This window comes from Danio rerio, chromosome 25 (assembly GCF_049306965.1).
Source record: "Danio rerio strain Tuebingen ecotype United States chromosome 25, GRCz12tu, whole genome shotgun sequence".
In the NCBI taxonomy this organism is placed as follows: Eukaryota; Metazoa; Chordata; class Actinopteri; order Cypriniformes; family Danionidae; genus Danio; species Danio rerio.
Window position 1 is genome coordinate 33,982,501 of NC_133200.1, and position 24,000 is coordinate 34,006,500.

Consider the following 24,000-nt stretch of genomic DNA (forward strand, 5'->3'; position numbering starts at 1 on the left):
ACATGACCATTTGGGCAAATGTCTAAGAGCACATGAAAAACTAATCAACCACATAGCTACATTAAATAGTATGTTAATGAAATGTAATGCAGTGCGATTATATACTCAGATCATTCTAAAGATGGACAAACCACATATCTTAGTTTGTTGTCATAGTTTTAATCTGAGTTTGGTGAAATGTTATGTTCTAATGGTATAGGGAACATATGCAAGTAACCATATGTAAAGCCACAACTTGGAAGATGCAGAGATTTTCTTTTTTTGTCAATAAGAAGGGGACTTGGACATACAAAGTTTCAATTTCACAGTAAAAATTTAAGGATGAATTATTAATTGGCAAGAATTGAGCTAAATTTCGTATAAGATGTTTCACAACCTTTAAAGACACCAGTGGATAATCAATGTTCAATCAGAACAAAATTACTCCTCGAGTTCAAATAGATTTTTAAAGATATGGCCTGCATGACCCCAAATACAGTGTGAAAGAGGACAAAGACTCTGTTCTGTGGAGGGCACTGCGTCAGACATTACCAGCCCCATAAGGGGAAAGCCCAGAAATACAAAGGTGCATTGTGGGAGTAAAGAGGAGATTGCGAGGCTTGGACAGATCCCTTCATGAGCTCGTCATGGTCATGAACATCTGGGGCAAATCAAAGAGTGAGCCGAGCCGAAGGCTTTTCGGTTCGGCTGCACATTCCAAAACACTGGGTTGCCTACAGTTTCAATGGTTTGGGGAATTGGCAGAACTCACACTTGGCTTGTTTGTAGTGTCAGCAAAATGTGTAGTTTGGGATTTTTGTACTTAATACTAGCTTAAATTTGACTTACTTTAAGTCTTTTATCACTCACTCACTTTCCTTCGACTTATTCCCTGCTTTATCAGAGGTCGCCACAGCGGAATGAACCACCAATTTCTCTGGTAATTGTTTTACACTAGGAATGCCCCTCCAGCCACAACCCAGTACTGATCCAACACATTTATGGTCAAGAATACATGGGTTATGGAAAAAAATATATTTTTATTCTATATTTATCTTGATTTATTTGAGGTTTATTATATCATGTTGATGAATTGAAATAACAGCATTTAATTAAGGTAAACAGAAATAATTTTAGAACTTTAGAAAATTATTAATGTCGCTTTAAAAAAAAAAAAAAAAGGAAAACTTCCCTGATAAATAATTTCTTTAAAAACATTCACTCCTGAGATGGTCGTATAATATAGAGTGAAACAGCAATACAGCTAATGCTGAAATCAATAGCACCATAGCATATATTGGGAATGTTTCAATGTCATGCCTCCTTGCTGAATAAAAGAATTATTTAAAAAAAGAATAAAAATAACATTTATATAGTGTGTACATATTTTCTATGATACTTTATTCCCAGTGTTGGGCAAGCTACTTGAAAAATGTAAGCTAAGCTATTAGCTACTCTACTTAAAATGTAGCTTAATTACACTAAAAGCTAGCCCCTGGGAAATGTAGCAAGCTAAGCTAAAAGCTACATGGCAAAAGTAGCGTAGCTACATCCAAGCTATTTTTGCAATTTTTATTTTTAAATCGAAGCAACTTAAATCCAAGTCAATCATGTCTTAGTGATCAATAAAACTGTCAATGAAACATAAGAGGCATAATAGTTCAGTCTAGGTATTTACTGTAAATAGTATGCTGTAATAAACAGAAACACATTATAGTATAACAGCTAAAATTAAAACATTCCAGTAAAACAAGGTGTTACACATTTAAAATACTATAGTAAAGGGATTTGTTTTGGAACAATATATATAGTTATCGTAAGTTATAGTAAGTAAGTTATAGTAAGTTATTGCATCTTAACATGTACTTCTCGAGGTATGGTCACGTCCTGCTTCAGAAATAACTCCTCTCCCTCAGTCATCTTTCCATCAAGCAAGTTTCGGTTGGCGACATCGCCAACCAGAGGTGGCAGTAACGCACCAAAAAGTTTGTTGTCGAACACCGTAAAACAGGAAGAAGAAGAATTCCTCATTCTAGCCATCATATGGATTTACTTTCACCGGCTACACACCGGCCTCACAGCTCCGTGAATGTCGGTGCCGTCACTTATTGATGCGCGATCTGTAACTGTAGCTTGAGTGGAATCTACTGCGCTACTTGACTGATAAAATAGCTTCGCTACTGAAAAGCTATTTGATTTAGAAAGTAGCGACGCTACCGCCACGCTACTGAGAAATGTAGTTAGCGTCACTACTTGTAGCGACTCTACTGCCCAACACTGATTATTGCTTAGATCAGGGGTTCTCAACTGGTTTGGCCATGGGACCCACATTTTTAAATGGTCATCAAGCCGTGGCCCAAATTTTTAGGAACTATAATATAATTTTAGGGATTATATTTAACCTGTATTTATGTTTACATTCACAAGTAGTAACAGATAAATCATAAGAAAATTACCAAGACCTACAAATAAATATTTAATTGCTGTCATTTAACAAAATGTATCAAATTATAGAAATATAACAAAGTAAAAACGTTGAATACTGTAAACAGTGGCTAGGGTAAGGAAAAGTTCAGTTACTATTAACTAAACTGAACTGTTAATAAAACATTAACACTGATTTGGTTGAACAGAACAAACTAGCAAACTAAAGTAAAATAATTTTAAAAATTACAACCATTTTTATATTGTTTTGAACACGAAGATGGCACTTCTTAGCTATTTGAGTCATCTTTGAAAATAGTCCATAGGTTTGTCCTTGCAACTGGGATGTTTGGTTTCTAAATGTCGTTTTGATTTAAAAGATTTTATGCTCTCTTGTGAGAGCACCTCACTACATATGACACACTGAGGTTTTAAGCCCTTTTTGTCGTCAATATAAGTAAATCCACACTTTACATATTTAGGGACATACTTGCGCCTCGACATATTTGTTGCCATAATTAAATAAAATTTCACATGTATGGTTGTACATTTAAAAACAAAAGTCCGACATAAGCAAATTAAGTTAAAAATTAAACTTGTTTTTTTTTACCACACACTCCGCGACCCACTGAAAATGTTCCCGCGGCCCACTCTTGGGTAGCGACCCTCCAGTTGAGAAACACTGCCTTAGGGCCTACTCACACTAAGCTATCCAAACCGTGCTCAGGCCCGTTTCCCAGATCGTTTGAAAAGTGTGAGTGCACTGAATCGGGCTCAGGCACGGTTCACTTGGCCGGCCCTTGCCCAGTTGGATGAGGTGGGCCTGAGCGTGGTTCACTTGGGCTTTGGCGGGGTACGCTTGTAGTGTGAGTGCAAAACGCGCCAAAGCCCGAAACTGAAAGCGAGATGTGACTTTTAAGGGACTGTTTCATATGGATTTATTAATCATTCTTACTGTTCAGTGAACGCAAACTGCGGTAGTTTATTAAAGACGCAAACCCCTCACTTCACGACAGCTGTGCACCTTCAGCAGACCTCCTCATTCCTGCAGCACGAGGACTTTATGATCATTTATGAGCGCCAAAAGTGGCTGATCTGTTCAGCGAAATATCTGACTGCGTGTCACTGCATCCCTAAGGACTGTTTGGTGAAATTTTTGACTGCATATATAACGACTTAAACGATATAACTAGAGAAATCTCCACTGTCTTGAGCGAGAGCACTTACTGAACAGTGCAGCATCGATGACGCAAGCTTGCCCAGGCCCGATTGTAGTGTGAGTGCGGGCCGTCAGGGGAGACGGGAGGGGGGACAAGCGTGCTTTGGCCCGGTTCGAGGCAACTGTATATAGTGTGAGTACGGCATAAAAGTCCGATATGAGCAAAATAACTTAAAAATTAAACTAGTTTTTTTTGACCACACACTCCACGACCCACTGACCCACCAGTTGAGAAACACTGCCTTAGACAATTTTCAGTTTTCCTTATGAATACACATTAATTATTTATTTTTTTTATAAAACATAAAGTATAAGGTATGGAATTATTTCTTCTGAACTCACCGTGGCATTTGACTTCAGGGTTCCCCCAGAACAGTTCTCGACACTCTCTGCAGGTTCTGCCACCAAATCCAGGTTTACAAGAGCACTGGCCCATAATCTACAGCACAGAGAAACACACACACACACACACACACACATACATTAATCTCTATGGAAATGTACTTTATCCAGGGTTCATGGAAAACCTGGAAAAGTCATGTCATTTTGACATGGCATTTTCCAGGGCTGGAAAAGTTTTGGAAAAACAGAAAAGGTTTTGGAAAAGTCATGGAAATTACATTTCGGAAAAGTCATTACAAATTACAACTTACATTTAGTCATTTAGCAGACATTGTTGTCCAAAGCGACGTAAGCTGCGGTCACACTAGAGCAGGGGTCACCAACCCTGTTCCTGGAGAGCACATTTCAGTTGCAACCCTGACCAAACACACCTGTTTGTAATTATCAAGTGCTGCTTTAGGTACTATTAATTGGTTCAGGTGTGTTTGATCAGGGTTGGGACTGAATTCTGCAGAAAGGTAGCTCTCCAGGAACAGGGTTGGTGACCCCTGCACTAGAGCTTGTACTAGAGGTCTGCATTCCCGCGGCTGTCCCGTGGGCGCCGCGGGACCCGACCAGATTTCTGCGGCGCGGGAATAAATTTTCGAATAAATAGCGGGAGCGGTCGGTAACGGGTTTAATTTGGGACGGGAGCGGGCTGTCTAGCAATATCGCGGATATTGCTATGCGAGAGAGAGAGAGAGAGAGAGAGAGCGCGCTTTGCCTGTCTGTGTGCTTGGTGCTTGTGGGTGTGTATGTTTGTGCGCGCGCGCAAATGAGAGAGAGAGCTTTCCCAGATAGCAAAATACACTCGGGCCAGTTCCGGCTAGATTCTCGCCTGCCGGAGACTTACCTGCCTCACCCGAATCAATCGGGCCAGATGCGGCGGCCGTAAGCGAGCCGACGCTGCCGCATCCGCGCCGGAATCGGCCCGAGAGTAATGTGCGCTGCGGCCCGGAGCTGGCACGACTCAGTATTTATATACCTTTATATAAAACCTTTTGGTATTACATCGGTACTTGAAACATGGTATTACAAGCCTTTGAGTTGATATAACAGCAAACGCGTGTGTGTTTATACAGACAGCTTGGCTGTCTGGACTGTATAGCTAGGTGATTTTTGGTTTTGTTCTCCCCCGCTCTTTAGCGGGACGGGCGTGGCGGCTAGAAAATGGGGCGGGTCAGGCAGCGGGACTACAAATTCTTAATATAAGCGGGAGCGGTCGGGTTCGGGCTAAAACCGGGCGGGAGTGGGATTCAAAATTTAGTCCCGCGCAGATCTCTAGCTTGTACTTGTGAAATTCTGTCAATGTGAAATTCTGTGTTTTGCATATTTATTTGTTTATAATATATAGCATGGATTATCATATGATAAACAAAGATTAAATCTTTGTCATGGACCATTTTTTTCAAAATAAGCTTGAAAAGTTGTCTGTAGCAGGGTGGTGCTGACGTCACAGGCGAGCGCCCTGAAGTCACTATAGTCCGTTTATAGCCTAATGTTAGCTTTTCAGTTCTTGCGTTTGCATTTAACATCCACAAGTGCTCAAAGTTGTAAAGTCATGGAAATTACATTAAAATTTAGTCATTTAGCAGAGGCTGTTGTCCAAAGCGACGTAAGCTGCGGTCACACTAGAGCTTGTACTTGTGAAATTCCGTCGTTTGGCGTTGTGAAAAGAGGTGGTACTAAACAATATGATTAGACGTTAATAAAAGTGAGCGGTTCCTCCATAGTTTAAATGATCTTTTATTGGTCTAACGCAATCACCTGATGCGATTTCGAGGTAAGAATTCACCAAGCTTGAACATTGGAAAGCAGTGAAACGCAAAACTTGTCGCACGTGCTTGCGTTTCTGGTCTGCCGCGTTCACATGCCTATGAATGGAAGTCTATGAAGCGAAGTGCAGTGTGATCGCGGCTCTACAATAGAAGTAGTTTTACCTACTAGTTTAACAAACTATCAACATCATCTAAACGTTTGACAAATATCTGTATACTGAAATGGAGGTTAGTTGTTTTTACGTCTTTTCTCGGCCAAAAACATGGTCTCACATCATTAGTGCTGTGTGAGCATCATCTATTTTACATAGATATGAAAATAAATTGAAACTAAAGAGATTGTTGCGTGTTTTATGATATGCTGTAATGAATTTAAACGTTCATTGTTTTTCTTATGATTTACCACGTATACGTAGACATTACATGAAACATTAGGTCATGACGATTAACTTGAAAGTTCTGAAAGTCGTGGAATTTTTGTAGTAAAAATTCATATAAACCCAGTTTATCACTCCCCCAAGTATGATTTGTGTCTGAATGTGGTCTAACCTCATTGCAGGAAGAGCCAAAGGAATGGTTGGGGTCGCAATCGCAATCCTCGCAGCCTTTCCCGCTGGCCATATTCCACGTGTCAGGAGCGCATTGATCGCAGTGCTGGCCCACAACATTAGGAAGACACAGGCATTGTCCGCTGGTTAAATCACAGTTGCAGTTACCTGAAGAGGGGCACATCTCCTCCACAGTTCCCATTTGATTACAAACACACTCTGGAAAAGAGACAGACCAAATTCCAGAAATGTATGAGTAACAATATTTACAGATATCTTACATGCAATTAGCAAACAATGGCATAAAGATTGGCTGGTTCCTCTGAAACCCTCTACCACCCCAGCACCACCTGTCTAGATCTGCTATAGGATTTATGTACCCCTTATTTGTGCCATGGCATTAATATGTATATGTTTACATCCGTGTGTTTTTCTTTTTACAGGCAGATTGGCAAAATACATCAGCATTGCCTACAGTTTCAGTGGTTTGGCGTATTATAAAGGTTGATTTATTTGATGTTAGCGTAAATAAATGAAATGTAAAGTTTACATTTGATATTAAATAACGGTAAACAAGTCTCTAGTGTGTGGGCAATGGGTAGCACGTTCGCCTCACAGCAAGAAGGTCGCTGGGTCACTGGTTCGAGCCTCGGCTCAGTTGGCGTTTCTCTGTGGAGTTTGCATGTTCTCGCGTGGGTTTCCTCCGGGTGCTCCAGTTTCCCCCACAGTCCAAAGACATGCGGTACAGGTGAATTGGGTAGGCTAAATTGTCCGTAGTGTATGTGTGTGTGTGTGTGTGTGTGTGTGTGAATGTTTCCCAGAGATGGGTTGCGGCTGGAAGGGCATCCGCTGCGTAAAAACTTGCTGGATAAGTTGGGGGTTCATTCCGCTGTGGCGACCCCGGATTAATAAAGGGACTAAGCCGCCAAGAAAATGAATGAATGAAGTCGCTAGCGTTATTGTGCACAATTTACTATGCATTTTTTTGAAGGCAAATGTACTGATTTACTGTTAAAAGTCCTCTCCGAACCAAGATTACATTGTACAACAACAGAGCGGAGAAAGTATGACGTCAATTCGCCGAAAGCGAGTTAGCATTTTAGCAGTTCCAGTTCCCTCGTCCCAAAGTCAATAGGTTTTTTTTCAATGGAATTTTAGTTAAATCGCTTAAGTAAGGTTTGTGGCAAACGCAAACTCAAGATACTTTTACGTTTTATTCTACGACATAAAACACAACAGTTACATCACACTCTTGATTTTTTTAAAACGGTAACCCTTCTTTAAAAAGGCGATTGCTGTTAAGTCGCTAAATGGCACAACAGGTGGTGTCCGAGACATTATACGTCATCAAGATGATCTGGTCTGGAGCACAGCTTGCTTGTGTTGGGCATTTGAATTTGTCTGTTATTTACGCATTTTCATAAATAGTATTTTACTAATTGGGATTTCATATTGTGTGTAGATAATTCCTTCACTTGAAAACACCATCAAAACAGATTCAATTGTTGATCTTTTATTTTAATAAACAATGTTATGAAGATACTGCTTACCAGTGCAGCCTGTCTCTTTCCTGCTCTCAGTAATGCAAATGTGTGAATAAATGTGTAAAAATACATATAAGTTAACTGTCATTTTATTGCGATCTATTGATTTTTTTTTTTGTCGTGTTCTTTCTTCTTTTGAACACATTTAACTCTCTGCCAACTGTCATAACTGCAATATTTGCACTCCTCCATAAAATGTATAGCATATTTGACTGTATGGGCTGCTTTTCGCTGTTTTTGTGACCTAAAAAAATATTGAATGTTGTTGATGGAACTTGCAGGCATTTGATAGACTTGTCCCTCACGCCTCATTTCTGTCATATGTTTAGGTAAGCAGGCTGTGTGCACGCGAGCGATACACTTATTTAAATATGTCTCATGATAATACTATGTGGGCACATTTATACATACAGTTTTAAAACTTTTACAACAACCTTAAAGCAAAACAGATGCATTTCTCACGTAAAAAAACAATACAAAAGGCACGTAGTTCTATGTGTTTTGCGTATTTATTTGTTTATAATATATAGCGTGGACTATTATATGATAAACAAAGAGATTAAATCTTTGTCATGGACCATATTTCTCAAAATAAGCTAGATAAGTCGTCTGTAGCAGGGTGGTGCTGATGTCACAGGTGAGCGCCCTGAAGTCACTATAGTCCGTTTAAAGGCTAATGTTAGCTTTTCAGTTCTTGTGTTTACATTTAAGATCCAAAAGTGCTCAAAGTTGTATTTTCGTGTGAGGATTATCCGGCTGGACAAAATATGTAAGTGTAATGAACAGTGTTCGAACACAGAGCTTATTATTAGCAATCTACAAAAAGCCTATGGGAAAGTCCTATAGGCATTTTATCGAGGTTTTATGCTAGCAGCCGATTAGCCTACAAGGTGACGTCATAGTTCCTCCACTCTATACTAAAAAGCTTGGTATAGTTTAAGAATATTTTTCTTGATAATAATAAATAATAATTATAATTATCAGGCATTTTATAAGAAGTAATAACTAGAATATTCCCAGATATTTATGTCAGAGCATAACTAGTTAAATGGAGAGTTCACGCAAAACTGAAAATTCTACCATCAATTATTCATCCTTCACTTGTTCCAAGCTTGATTCAGTTTCCTTCTTTTGTTACACACAAAGTAAAGCCTGGTTTATACTTCTGCGTCAAGTAACCGGCGTACCCACGATGCATGCAACGCGCGTAGCTGTGCATTTATACTTCTGCGCGCTGTCTCTGTTGGTCTGTATTAACACTTCCGAAATGCTAGTTTGCAGTGAGATGTAAATGTTCCTCTGTGTCGAGTTTCTTCTCTGCTTTTTTGCTTTTCCTGAACACTTCCGGGATGTACAAGTGGTTCAAACTCGCTCATTTTGAGGCAGGAACCGGCGGACGTGCAACAACTTTAACTATGAGGTAAACACAAAACAAAACTTTTCATCCGGAGCTCCTTCACGGGACTCCACACTTGTAAACAATCGCTCCATCAGGCTCGCACCATTCATGCGGCTCTCGGTCCCGCCCAGACTCGTCAGTGCTACCAAGCCGACCAATCACAGAGCTTGCGCTTCACGTAGTTGTGACGCCGACGGTCACGGCGAAAGGACTATGCGTAAGCGCCGTAGCATACGCAGGCGTGTGACGCAGAAGTATAAATCAGCCTTTTGATGTTTTGAAATAACCCGGAAACCGGTAACCATACACTTCCATTGTATTAGTTTTTTCTTCTAAGCAAGTCAATTGTTGCAGATTTTCAGCTTTCTTATAAAACAATTTAGAACCACTTGAGGGAGAGGAACTATCTATGATATTTTAATTTTTGGCTGAACTATCACTTTAATACTACATTTGTATATTCAATAAAGTAAAATTGTAATTTTAGAAAACACAATTAAAACACAGATGTATTCATAAACTCACTTCTGCAACTCTGAGTCAGTGCATTGCCGTAATAGCCAAGTCTGCAGCGGTTGCAGCTTTCGCCCTCAGTGTGGTAGAGGCATTTGACACAAGCACCAGTGCGGGCATCACACGACTCCGGGTCCATCATGTCTATGTTGCTATTGCACTGACAGGGCCGACATTCTCCGCCAACTTCATGTGGGTTTCCGTAATAACCAGGGGCGCACTCCTCACACCTGGCACCTATAGGCAATAATAGAGAAGGTGTGCTGAATTACAGCATGCTAAATTACATATTGCAAGATTTGAAAAACATTACATTCAAGACAAAAAAAAGATCAGCACATTTTTACTGTTTGAAGATTTGTTTAGAAAGTCACTTCTTATGGTCAACAAGTCTGTACTTATACAGCTAAGGAAACATTATGTGACCAATTCTCTAGATAGTGCTCAAGTCAAAATTTTATTATTTGTTCTATATATTCAGGTAAAGTATAATGTACAGGTGAGGTCAGAATTATTAGCCCCCCTTTGAATTTTTTTTTCTTTTTTAAATATTTCCCAAATGCTGTTTAACAGAGCAAGGAAAATTTCACAGTATGTCTGATAATATTTTTTCTTCTGGAGAAAGTCTTATTTGTTTTATTTCGGCTAGAATAAAATCAGTTTTTATTTTTTAAAGTTCGTTTTAAGGTCAAAATGATCAGCCCTTTAAGCTATATATTTTTCCTGATAGTCTATAGAACAAACCATTGATATACAATAACTTGCCTAATTACCCTAACCTACCTATGAACCAAATTAACCTAGTTAAGCCTTTAAATGTCACTTTAAGCTGTATAGAAGTGTCTTGAAAAATATCTAGTCAAATATTATTTGCTGTCATCATGGCAAAGATAAAATAAATCAGTTATTAGTAATGAGTTATTAAAATGTTTATTTGGACTTTGACGCGTTATTTCTTATTTTCTTATTTTTTATTTGTTCATTGTACGTGGTGTTGTTTATGGTAACTGAAAATGTATTATTTTGAAAAAGTCAAACTTGCTTCAGTGTTCTGTTTTTTGTTACAATATTTCTGTTTAGTTCATTCCCAGAACTTTTGGGCAAATACATTGTCAGTAAATAAATGCACTATTTTTCCCCCACTGAAAAACGCTGTAGAATAACATTGAAATAAATTGCTATAACTTGCTCAGGGAAAGGTGGATGTAGACGAAATTTATTTTGGAAGTATAAAACATCATAGCATGTTTTTCTAAAGAAAAAAAAAAAAACAAACTTCATGAAGTTTTGTTTGTAATACCTAGAAAATGCCACTTTTTTTAAAAAACGTTCTTCTTAAAATTGTGGAATATTTTCTGTCTGTTCATATGTTTTTGGACCAAAAAATATTTTAGACTGGACCTTTAAATGATACAGAGTGAAGCTTCAGGTTCTCCTGTTTAAAATAATATTGACACTTAAGGCTGACTGCCAAAATACCAAAAAAAAAAAATGCTTTTAAGAAAATAATAACATAGGCCAATAAAATACTTCTAGGTCTTTAAGGGTTAAACAAAAACAGGAGGGGGCTAATAATTCTGACTTTAACTGTACATCCAGGTGTCTTTTTCTTGCAGAATAAAGCCTGACAGGCATATTAGCAGTGGTTTCATAGATTGATATAGTTTATTCTACAAAAACAACAGTCTAGATTTAGATTATCCACTTATTACAAGGCTACTTGCGGCAAAACTAAACAATTAGACAAAATACATTGATCTGAGCTGCAAAAATGTACTAACAACAACTATTCGATTGCAAGAATTTCTGCACAGGAAACACTATTGTCATTGTCTGTTATAGAGCACCGTTTAAATGTTAGGTTTGAGAAAGATTTTTGCTACAACATTCCTACTTTTATTTAGAGAGCATATATTAATCTGAGGCGACGCAGTGGCGCAGTACGTAGTGCTCTCGGCTCACAACCAGAAGGTCGCTGGTTCGAGCCTCAGCTGGGTCAGTTGGCGTTTCTGTGTGGACTTTGCATGTTCTCCCTGAGTTTGCGAGGGTTTCCTCTGGGTGCTCCTGTTTCCCCCACAGTCCAAAGACATGTGGTACAGGGGAATTGGCTAGGCTAAATTGTCTGCAGTGAATGAGTGTGTATGGATGTTTCCCAAAGATGGGTTGTGGCTGGAAGAGCATCCGCTGTGTAAAAAAAAAAAAAACGTACTGGATAAGTTGGCGGTTCATTCCACTGTGGCGACCCCGGATTAATAAAGGGACTAAGCCGAAAAGAAAATGAATGAATGAATAAATGAATGAATGAATATTGATCTGATCAAACGTGAATTGTATATTTATTTTTGTCAAATGAATGAACTACCCATTTATCAAATTCCCTAAAAAATGTATCATGGCTTTTAATTCACAAAGTCAGGGTATTCTAATAATGATTCTCAAAATTAAACTTTGCAATTACAAGAATAAATTAAATTTCACTTTTTTTTTTTTTTTTTTAACTATTTAACATATTTTTAACAAATAAATACCCTCTTGGTGAGCATAAAATACGTCTTTCAAAGATACTTTTGAACCTTAGTGAGAACTACATGACAAGTTCTAACCAGTTCATGTCATGATAAAGGAAATTTATGGTGTTTTTGATTTATGGTGCTTACCTTTATATCCTTGGTTGCAGACACAAAACACCTGGCTGGAGTCAGGACTCTTATAGCACGCGCCAGAGAACTGCCGACCACTGCCGGGACCGTCAGGACACATGCAGGGGCGACAGTGATCTCCAGATCCCAGGACGGGGTCACCATAGTAACCACCCAAACACCTGCAGAAGGGATTTCATAAAGAAAACCAACACTTTCATCTGGGATGTGATGACCTGTGCTTGATATACTAGAGGGTATGTAATATTACGTTATTGTCTAGTTTCATAATGCAGGGATTTATTATGCAAGTAAATGAAAAAGCTTTTAAATACATGCACACTTTTGAATTCAAGCACGCTCTGTGTATATATAATAGATATATACTGCAAAACGCAAGGCGCAAACGCTTTCAGGGCGTGTCAATGTGTTTTTGCTAATTTAAGGACGGGAAAATCTGCTTTGCGCCGTGGCGCATGGTCTAAAAGGGTTGAGTTTATTTTCTTAATGAGTTATAGGTGTGTTTTGAGAATAAACCAATTAGTGTCTCATCTCCCATTCCCTTTAAGAGTCAGCTGCGTTGCGCCAAGAGCGCATTCGCTATTTACAGGACGCAAAGTAAGTCTAAGTGGAAAAAATTAGCATTTCACAAGCAAACAGTTAACAGTTGACAGTTTTTTAACAGAAAACTGTTAAACAGAGCATCTACAGCGTGAGAATGAGAGATAATGGATCTACTTTCACATTCGCTATTGGATAGGGAAACCTTTACGCACAGCATCAATTAGTCTATAAATAACTACTTTTGTTTGTTAAGCGCAAATATTCCTTTCAAAACAATTTCTAAATTCAGTTCTAATTTCCAGCAAACGAATAAATGAACAATAATAACAAAATGAGCACAAAAACCTGAGTTATATGCTAAAACACATGCTGTGCCCCATATGGTCTAAAACCTGACAGGTGGGCAAATCTAAGCTTGTTTTTAATAAAACAAATATAAATATGGATATAATAAATAATACTGCTAATAATAATAACATTATACAAAAGCAATCTGTTATGAATGAACTGAAAAAGCCTCCCGAGATGAAGAAGACATAAAAGCAGTGATTTTACATATTTATGTAGGCTAGAAAATAATATGTTTTGTAATATTTTAATCCTTTACATTTATATCCTATATATATATATTCTTATTATATCCTATATATATCCTTAATATAAATTTTTTTTCATATGTAAAGATATTTGCCTATTGCTCTCTTGTGCGTATTAAGCAGTGCGTAAGCACTCAAAATAGCAACGCGCCAGCGGTCCGCCTCAGAACGCCTTCCTTTTTAGACCAGAACGCCTATGGGCGCATATATGAGCACTAATGCATTTGCTATTTAAACAGCGTTGCGCAACGCCTTAAAACGACTCTTGCGCCAAGCTGAAACTACCAAAAGACTATTGCGCCACATTGCGCCACATTGTGCCGGGTGTATGATAGGGCACTAACACTAGGAAGCCAGTTCTAATTCCTCATCTCATCTCTTTTTCAATGCAATTTACCGGGGCCGGGTCACGGGGGCAGCAGTCTTAGGAAAGAACTCCAGATTTCCCTCTTCCCAGACACTTCCTCCAGCTCCTCTGGGGGGATCCCGAGGTGTTCCTAGGCCAGCTGAGAGACATAGTCCCTCCAGTGTGTCCTGGGTGTTCCTCGAGGTCTCGAGGTGAGAGTAGAAAAGTAGATTGACCAGTAAATCAAGAGCTTTGCCATTTAGCTCAGCTCCTTCTTCATCGCAACAGACCGGTACATCGACCACATTGCTGCCGCCGCTGCACCAATCCGCCTGTCAATCTCACGTTCCATCCTTCCCTCACTCGTGAACAAAACCCCAAAATACTTCAACTCCTCCACCAGGGGTAAGGAGTTTCCTCCAACCTGGAGATGGCAAACCACCTTTTTCCGGTTGAGCACTATGGCCTTGGACTTGGAGGTACTGATTCACATCCCATCCACGTCACACTTGGCAGCAAACTGCCCCAGTGCATGCTAAAGGTCCATGGTCGATAGCAGAGACTGGGGATGCAGAGGTGGACTCACCCATCACCCAAGCTGAGGTCACGGAGGTAGTTTGCAAGCTCCGCAGTGGCGGTGGATGAGATTCACCCTGTGTATCTTAGGTCTCTGGATATTGTGGGGCTGTCTTGGCTGACACGTCTCTACAATATTGCATGGAGGTGGGGGACAGTACCTCTGGACTGGGCAACTGATGTGGTGGTTCCCATTTTTAAAAAGAGGGACCGGAGGATGTGCTCCAACTTTAGGGAATCACACTCCTCAGCCTCCCTAGGAAAGTCTATGCCAGGGTACTAGGAGGATCTGGTCGATGGTTGAACCTAGGATCCAGGAGGAACAATGCTGTTTTCGTCCAGGCCGTGGTACACTGGACCAGCTCTATACCCTCACAAGGATGCTTGAGGGTTCATGGAAGTATGCCCAACCAGTCCACATGCGTTTTGTGGACTGGGTGAAGACATACCTGCCAGCACTCCCGTATTTAAGACCCATCTCCGGTTTTGTTATTTCTCCAGGAAAACTCCTGTAATTTCGTTTAATTTCAGACAATTAAATCCACCCCCAATTGTCGACTGTGGTGTAATATCCGATTGCTGGTGCCTCAAACCCGGTGCACTTTTCGGATTTTCCATCAAATGCCCCTTGAAAAGTCTCCAGACGTCCACACCACTCAGCGCCCCAACCCCCACACACCCAACCCCCATTTTTCAGAGACAACTGTTGGCAGGTATGGGAGAAGGCATTTGACCATGTCCCTTGTGGCATTCTGTGGAGGGTGCTCTGGGAGTATCGGTTCAGAGGCTCTCTGTTAAGAGCTGTCTTGTCCCTGTATAAACAGAGTAGGAGCTTGGTTCGCATTGCCGGCAATAAGTCAGACTAGTTTCCAGTGCATGTTGGACTCCAGCAGGGCTGTCCTTTGTCACCAATTCTGTTCATAATTTTTATGGACAGTATTTGAAAGCACTGCCTTTGGCTAGAGGGGGTCTGGTTCGGGGACCACAGGATTTGATCTGTTATTCGCAGACGATGTTGTTCTGTTGGCTTCGTCGAACAGTTCTAATTGTATGTTTTTTTTATTTTATTTTTTATTTTATTTTTTTACGAGCTATATTCAGCCTAACATGCAATTTAAAGACTTAATCAGGCAAGTCATTTTTTGTGGCCAATCTAGAGAAAAGAAATCTTAAGCTAATAATATATTGACCCTAAAAACTATTTTGAAAATACATATAAAACTGCTTTTACTCCAGGCAAACTAAAAGAAAATGGACTTTCTCTAGAAGAAAAAATATAATAGGAAATACTCTGAAAATCTCATTGCGTTGTTATACATCACTTGGAAAATATTTGTAAAAGAAAATGAAATTTGGCAGGATGGCTAATAATTTTCCCTTATAATTAGGGGTACGGCTCTCCTTTTTTTTTTTTTGTCCTTGGCCAATTAAATGGCTGTTTTAAATACATTTCAAAATTTAGTTATGAACAGTCTCCAACCTCTCACAGTTGTGGCCAGTGGTGTGATCTCTGCAGGACAGACACTGTCCGGTTTGTGGGTCGCACTGCTCCGCGTGGCCATTGCAAGTGCAGGGGCGACAGTTCGGGAAACCCCAGTATCCAGGCAGACATCGGTCACACTGCCGTCCATACGCTCCAGCAATACACTCGCACTGACCAGTGGCCTCATGACAGTATGAGTGAACGGAGCCCTCAGGACTGCAGTCACAGGCTGAATAACAAGAAATCAGAGTTAAGCTTTCAGATACAGTTGAAGTCAGAATTATTAGCCCCCCTGTTTATTTTTTCCCCAACTTCTGTTAAACGGAGAGAAGATTTTTTTCAACACATTTCTAAACATAATAGTTTTAAAAACTCATCTCTAATAACTGATTTATTTAATCTTTGCCATGATGACGGTAAATAATATTTGACTAGATATTTTTCAGGATACTAGTATTCAGCTTAAAGTGGCATTTAAACACTTCACACTGTAAAAAATATTGTTATACAAAACAAAAAAAATTAACGCAACAGCTGAAGTGGATTTTGTATTCTTTAAAGTGTGAAGTTAATCTATATATTCAAATTGTATGTGTATAATCTGCTTGTAGACTTGCATACCATTAGAAGAATTACGATATCACAAGAACTGGATAAGTTATATAGTTAGCAGGTCTGGGTCAGGGGTTAACCTAGGTGGAAATTGAGGTCAGGGGTTAACCTAGGTGGAATTTGTGTGACATATGTAGATCAAAGGGAAAAATAGTTGCAAAAGAAGTATATAAGCAGGCCAGAACATCAGTGAGACAGAATTTTTCAGACAGAGATGCTACTGGGGGTCTCCTGAAAGTTCTCCTTTGTTGTCGACAATAAAGTATATTCTTCTGATATTCATAACCTCCAGACTGAGTTTGATTCAGTAAGAGAAAAAACAAAAAACCACTACACAGCTTGCATTAATATATTCAAGTTATAACAACATCTAACAAAATTAAGTTCCGACAACAAACTTTATTATGTTAGCCAAATCTTTTTCTCTTCAATCAGGCATTTTTACAGCGCAAAAACCTCAAATTTTTAGATTGAGTACTCAAAAAAATAAGTTGTTTCAATTTTTTTTATAAAATTGAAAAGAAATCCTGTGTTATGTACTTAATTACATGCATTTTTTTTAAGTTTAGAACCTCAAATAAATTAATACATTTTTGTTTGTTTTCAAATTTACTGTTTATGCTTGTAAGAAATACATTTAACAACAACATATTTGTTTTTCGGTAAATTTTTTTTATTATTATTAAAGCACAGGTTTTGGTTCCACTTTATATTAAGTGTCCTTAACTACTATGTACTTACATACAAAATAAATACAATGTACTTCTGTGTTTATAATGCATTTGAGAACACTTGTGGTACTTTTGAGTTGGGATAGAGGTTGGATTATGGACAGGTTTGGTGGTATGGGTATTTAAGGGTGGGTTAAGGTGTAAGGGATGATCAACAAAAGTTAATTACAGATGTAATTACATACATGTATTTAATCAAGCATAAGTACACAGTAAATACATGTGTTTACACAATAAGTACATTGTAACAAACTATTCATACCTATGTAAGTACATAGTAGTTAAGGCCACTTAATATAAAGTGGGACCCAGGTTTTTATTGTTTTACAAAACAAAAACATGTGCTGTCCCATATTATCCGTATAAAAAAAATCAGTATAATAAAAAAAAATCAGTGTGTGGACTCAAAAATACAAAACAACGCTATTAGTGTGGTAAAATTTATTTAGGTTGCTACAAGTTAAATATTGTTTTAAAGTAACTGACAGATATATTTACCTGTAAATTAGCCGCATTTTTAAATTTATGTAACTATCAATATTTTCATGTTTTGAACAGTTAATCAAATTATTCTGGCAGCTTAAAAGTTCTAATCTAATCAGCATAGTTTAGAATACAATAATGTATAGTTACAATAATGTATTAAACTATGTAGTGGTTACAGACCTTTTCAGTTATTTTTTAGAGTTAATCAGGCAGGTTAGGGTAATTAGGCAAATCATTGAATAATGATGGTTTGTTCTGTAGACAATCGATATTGCTCAACAAGCAGGCTAATAATTTTGACCCTCAAATGTTTTTAGAAAAAATTAAAAACTGCTTTTATCCTAGCCAGCATAAAACAAATAAGACTTTCTTCATAAAAACAAATATTATAGGAAAAACGGTCCATTGCCCTGTTATATGCTACATCATTTGAGAAATATTTCAAAGGCAATAAAAATTCACAGGAGGGCGAATCATTTGGACTTCAACTGTTTGTGCCAGAATGTGATAAACAAAAAAAAGTTTTACTTACATCGGCATCCTTGTGGCCCAAACAGGAAGGTAGCAGGAGCACATCTGTCACAGTTTCTGCCAACCACGTTGGGGCGACACTGGCACTGGCCACCACTTGGGTCACAAACTGTGCTGAGAGACCCCTGTGGGTCACACTGGCAGGCTGAGGCAAACAGAGGAGAGGCAAATATATGACTGAGTTTTTGATACATTTCAAGATATCATTTATTTTTCTCTGCTAGATAAATAACATCCAAAAGTTGTATAATTTACAGTAAATTGTATCCATTATTAATGTAAAATAATGAAAAAAAAAAGTTTAAATGTCGTAGGGAGCTTTAAAGGGTCACGAAACACCAAAACACATTTTTTGAGCTGTTGACAGTCGTATATGTGTCCCACACTGCTAAAAACACTATTAGGACACCTATATTTCACTAAAAAGTATAAATTGGTTGTTTTTGCGTTATTTCAAGCAAAATCGTACTTCCGGTTTAAAACGAAATTTTGAAGCTGCGTCACGACCATGAGATAATAGCGTGTATTCCAGCGTGCAGACTGGGCGTCTGTGCCAGAGTGTGTCTTATTACGTCTCAGAGTGTGCTGCATTAATGCATGAGTAAAGCTTGGTTCAAACCAATCAGCGCGCTCTATTGTGCAACTTCATTAATATTCATTACTGTCACAGTGTTTAGACGGCAGAGACGCCACGTTGTGTTGGAAAAACAAGCGTGAAGTGTTGCTTTTATAGTTTGCTGCCGTTAAGATTTGTTTTCATTTTCTCTATATGAGAGCTCATCTGGAGTCACGTGTGGATTAATAGTGTACGTGATGCTCGACAACAATAACTTACGTGTCTGAGTATTATTGTTTACCTGAGAGCTGTTCTCATCTGCAAACGCTGAGATACGGATTCGCTTGTAGTCTTCTTTTAATAAAGACGCGGCTCTAGTTGCTGGTGATTGTCCTGTCTCTACAGATTTGGTAAGTGAGCGACCAGTGCTCTTTGTTTATTCAGTTTGTTCATATCAAACTATGGTAACTATTGCACCGAGTGTAAACATGTTAGCACCACAACCAAACTTTAACCTCGTGTAGGGCTTTCACCGCATTTTGTGACCAGAATAACACACGCGGCTTTCTGACACTATCTGCTCTGTGCATCTAAGTTTCCGGGAAATGCGGAGGTTTTTTTTCTCTCATTCGCCGTGCGGTATCAAACATTGCATGAAAAATACACGCTTAGAGCAGTTCCTCGAATCAAATATCTCGTTTGTCGCGAGGGGCATGAATGAATTCCCTGAATGAAAGAGCCAAACTGCAGTTAAAGTCCACCATTTAATAATTTGGCAAATAATTCGACTACAGATGTCCATGTAGGTTAAACACCATCACTTTCTCCTGTCTGTGTGTATTTTGACTCTGAAACTTGCGCGTACCCAAATAGACACTCCCACACCATCCCACTTTAGTTCCTCCAACACTCCCGCCTAAACAGAGCTAGACACGCCCACTTTTCTGACTTTTTCCAAAGTAGAGGTGTGAAAACACCCTGCTGAAACGAGGGGGTTTCATGTCCCTTTAACACCACACAAGCAGAGGGAGCCCTCGCCCGACTACTGACTCAGCTCTGCTTTTGAGTCTTGAATACCACATTTTGTATAAATTCATGGAACAACATACTAATTATTGTACTATAAACTTGCTAACAAATGTTGCATAATAGTAATTGTTGATCTCATTTGCAAAAGCTTTATAAGTTCAATCAGGATAAAGTTGTCTATTGCTCTGATCTCAATAATTAGTCAAGAAATTCCAAATGTTTTTCATGTAAATATTTTAATTGTACTTAATCACGTTACATGTGTAGCCTACGTTTCCTGGAAAGACATCTGACTGTTGCTTTTACACTGTGTTTGCCATGTAAGTAGCAGCACGTTATTCATTGTTTGATTTTATCATGTGGAAGTGAACGCTGATATTTATAGTCAGCAGAACTCGCATTGTGATTTATGCCTCTGGCCAGGTTTTTTTGCACTTCTTCTTGCCCTGACAGATGATGAAATGGTAAAGTCTCAGACAGGAAGCATGTTGAGCAGTATAATTACGCCTGAGGCTCCGTTACAAGCTCTGACACGAGACAGTAGAGACAGCAGACGCAGGAAAATGAAAGCAGAATGAACGATGACAGAATGAAGACTGGCGCGTCTATCATAACGACAAAAAGGGGGATTCTTATGTGGTTAGAGAATGGAGGCAGTGTCAGCGGTGATGACAGGGTGAGTGTTTGTATGTGTGTGCGCTTTAAAGTGGAAACGTTTGAAATAGCAAGTTCAACCCAAAATATCAATTCTGTCAAAAAGTATTCACCTTCTTTAAAACCACATAAAACTTATGTTATATGCTTCTATCCCTTGACTGAAAGTCTATTTACAAAAAACTATCATGCTTTAAAACATTCATAAAATGAACCCATTTGAATTCATTCATTCTCCTTTGGCTTAGTCCCTTTATTCATTAGAGGTTGCCACTGCGGAATGAACCGCCAACTTATCCAGCATATGTTTTACACAGCGGATGCCATTCCAACTGCAACCCAGTACTGGGAAATATCCAACACACTCATTCACACACATACACTACGGACAATTAAGTTTATTTAATTCACCTATAGCGCATATCTGAACTGTGGGGGAAACCAGAGCACCCGGAGAAAACCCAAGTGAACGTTGGGAGAACATGCAAACAACACAAAGAAATGCCAACTGACCCAGCCAGGGCTCGAACCAGCAACCTTCTTGCTGTGTGGCGACAGCGCTACCCACTGCGCCACCGTGTCACCACCTATTTTAATTGAATGGTCTAATCCAGGAGTGTCCACACTCGGTCCTGGAGGGCTTTTGTCCTAGAGAGTTTAGCTCCAACCTTAATCAAACACGCCTAAATAATCTAATCAAGTTCTTGCTAGATATACTAGAAACTTCCTGGCAGGTGTGTTGAAGCTAAACTCAGCAGAACACTCCTGGTCTGATCTTAGTCTTTTCAAAATGGCGATTGTTTGTGTTAGAAAGATTTGAAAAACCACACATTTCCCACATAGAAGCACCACAATGACAATCAGAAGAAAGCGAATGTACAAGTAAACACATGTACCTGCAATTGTAAATGTTATTTGTGCATCTCCTTGACACCAGAGCTCTTGTCTTATCATTGTGGCTTTATGTTTTTTACTTAGATGGTTTATTTATCTCAAGTTAATTATTTGTACAGCCCTGTCCTAGGGCTGCTCGATTTTGGGAAAAAAACATTTGTAATCAATTGTAATCACGATTATTCCAAACGATTATTAGTTGAAGTCAAAATTATTAGCACTCCTGAGAATTTTTAAAAAATAAATATTTCCCGAATGACAGAGCAAGGAATTTGAACAGTATTTCCTCTAATATTTTTCTTCTGGAAAAAGGCTTATTTGTTTTTGATTTGGCTAGAATAAAAGCAAATTCAAATATTTTGAAACCTCTTTTAAGGTCAATATTATTAGCCCCTTTAGGCAATATATATTTTTGATTGTCTGCAGAAGAAACTAATGTTATATAATGACTTGCCTAATTACCCTAATTAAGCTTTTGAATCACACTTTGAATTTGAATGTTTGTATTTAAAAAAAAAAATATCTACTAAAATATTATGAGCTGTCATCATAGCAAAGATCAAATTAATCGGTTATTAGAAATGAATGATTAAAACTATTATGTTCAGAAATCTTCTTTCCATCAAACAGAAATTGGGGGAAAAAGGTTGCTAATATTCAGGAGGGCTAATAATTCTGACTTCAACTGCATATATTATTTTCCTCCCTGCAAAGGAAAGAGAAATAAATACAATAGAATAAAAATATGAAACAAACTGTGCTTTTAGCATCTTCACCGTAAGAAAAACACTTTAGCTACACTTTAGTTTATTAATCATGATAAAACAGGCCGCAGCTGTGCTCTGTCACTTCTAATGGTTTCGCTTTCACGTGTCTTTTGATCCTCAACTTGTTTGTTTATTACAAAATGAGGGTTAATATGAATAATCACTAAACACCGCGTTTTGACACCTATTCGAACATTAAAGCGCTCACGTTAATGACTTCCCTGCTGAAAAATCCAGCTTAAACCAGCCAAATCCAGCTAAAACCAGCTTGACCAGCCTGGTTTAAGCTGGATATAGCTGGTTTTGGCTGGACTCCCAGCTTGGCTAGGCTAGTCAAGCTGGTTTTAGCTGGTCATCTCCCAGCCTGACCAGCTAAAACCAGGCTGGAAATGGCTGGAAACCAGCCTGGAAGTGGCCAAAACCCCTCTAAAACCAGCCTGGTCGACCAGCTAAAACCAGCCAACCAGCCTAGGCTGGTTTAAGCTGGATTTTTCAGCAGGGTTTAGATGTGTGTGCTCTCTGCTGTCACAATGTGCGAACGAGACCAAGTGCAGACCGCATGCTTCTGACTGTCTGCGCGCCGCACACACATAAGCATGAGGTCTTTCGCGTTTTTAAGAGCAACAAGTGAGGACAACTGGACATGGGGCGGTAAATAATGGAATAATTGTTTATCTCGATTAATGGTTTTTCATAATCGTTAGAAGCCATAATCGAAATCGGATTTTCGATTAATTGCACGGCCCTACCCTGTCCACAACACACACTGTTTTAGAGCATCTTTACAGTAAGTTTTTACAGTTGTACTCCTGTAATGACTTAGGGCAGGGATGTCAAACTCAATTCCTAGAGGGCCGCAGCCCTGCACAGTTTAGCTCCAACACACTTACCTGTGGGTTTCAAACAAGCCTAAAGCACTCAATTAGTTTGATCAGGTGTGTTTAATTAGGGTTGGAAATAAACTGTGCAGGGCTGCGGCCCTCTAGGAATTGAGTTTGACATCCCTGGCTTAAGCCTGGTTTATACTTGTGACCCACGGCGCATGCAACGCGCGTAGCCATGCTACTAATAAATATTATTTATTTATTTAACAATAAAAATCTACAATTTGTTCAGTATGGATGTACCTTTAACTCCCTGGTGCAGAAGAGCTGACACACTGAAGATGTAATTCCTGCAGATATCAGTCATGGGGGTTTTCACCACCGCCTGGCTGTTCTCCAAACAGCGGTAGCGCTGGAAATTTTCCCAGGCGCTGTTGGTCACCAAGTTTCCACCCTCTGTTCCGGAGCCAGAGAAAATATCTAGGTTTTTGCAGTGAGGCATGAGGACGATCTAAAGAATCCAAATAAATCAGAGTTGGAGGATTGAAAAGCAACTGAAAGTGTACATTTGATTAGGGAGAATTTAGAATAGGGAGCTTACCGAGTCGATGAGTGTGTATGGCGACTGCACATCACTGAGAGCCGAGTACAGAGACAGACTCAAGCGCACGGTGTAGTTCAAGCCCTCTTCAAAACACACAGGCCTGGGCAGCACCACATACCTGATGGGCAAAACCAGGAGAATTTACCTTCTCAGATTCAACACTCAAACACATTAGCCTCCAAAACCTAGTGAGCTGCCTTCTAAAAGCGCCACAGTTTAGCTGAGGTACATGGTCAAATCAGGAGCTGATAAAAGTCTGAGAGATTTCACAACAGGTTTGTCTTGCAGCTGACCAACAGAAATCATCGTGCTACAGTATTTTC

At 39.1% G+C, this 24,000-nt stretch overlaps 1 protein-coding gene and 1 long non-coding RNA gene across 2 annotated transcripts in view; one reads left to right on the forward strand and one right to left on the reverse strand.

Moving 5' to 3' along the window:
* lamb1a (laminin, beta 1a) overlaps nucleotides 1-24,000 on the reverse strand; it is a 90,487-nt gene that overhangs the window by 26,897 nt on the left and 39,590 nt on the right. The window contains 8 exon segments of the mRNA NM_173275.1: nucleotides 3,965-4,061; nucleotides 6,331-6,548; nucleotides 9,798-10,022; nucleotides 12,443-12,606; nucleotides 15,987-16,218; nucleotides 18,351-18,494; nucleotides 23,377-23,584; nucleotides 23,675-23,795. Coding sequence (NP_775382.1) covers nucleotides 3,965-4,061; nucleotides 6,331-6,548; nucleotides 9,798-10,022; nucleotides 12,443-12,606; nucleotides 15,987-16,218; nucleotides 18,351-18,494; nucleotides 23,377-23,584; nucleotides 23,675-23,795 — 1,409 coding nt within the window.
* The window catches only part of LOC141381014 (uncharacterized), a 77,924-nt gene continuing 66,386 nt past the window's right edge, over nucleotides 12,463-24,000 (forward strand). The window contains exon 1 of the long non-coding RNA XR_012400499.1: nucleotides 12,463-12,681. This is a non-coding gene — a long non-coding RNA (uncharacterized lncRNA). The remainder of the gene's footprint in view (nucleotides 12,682-24,000) is intronic.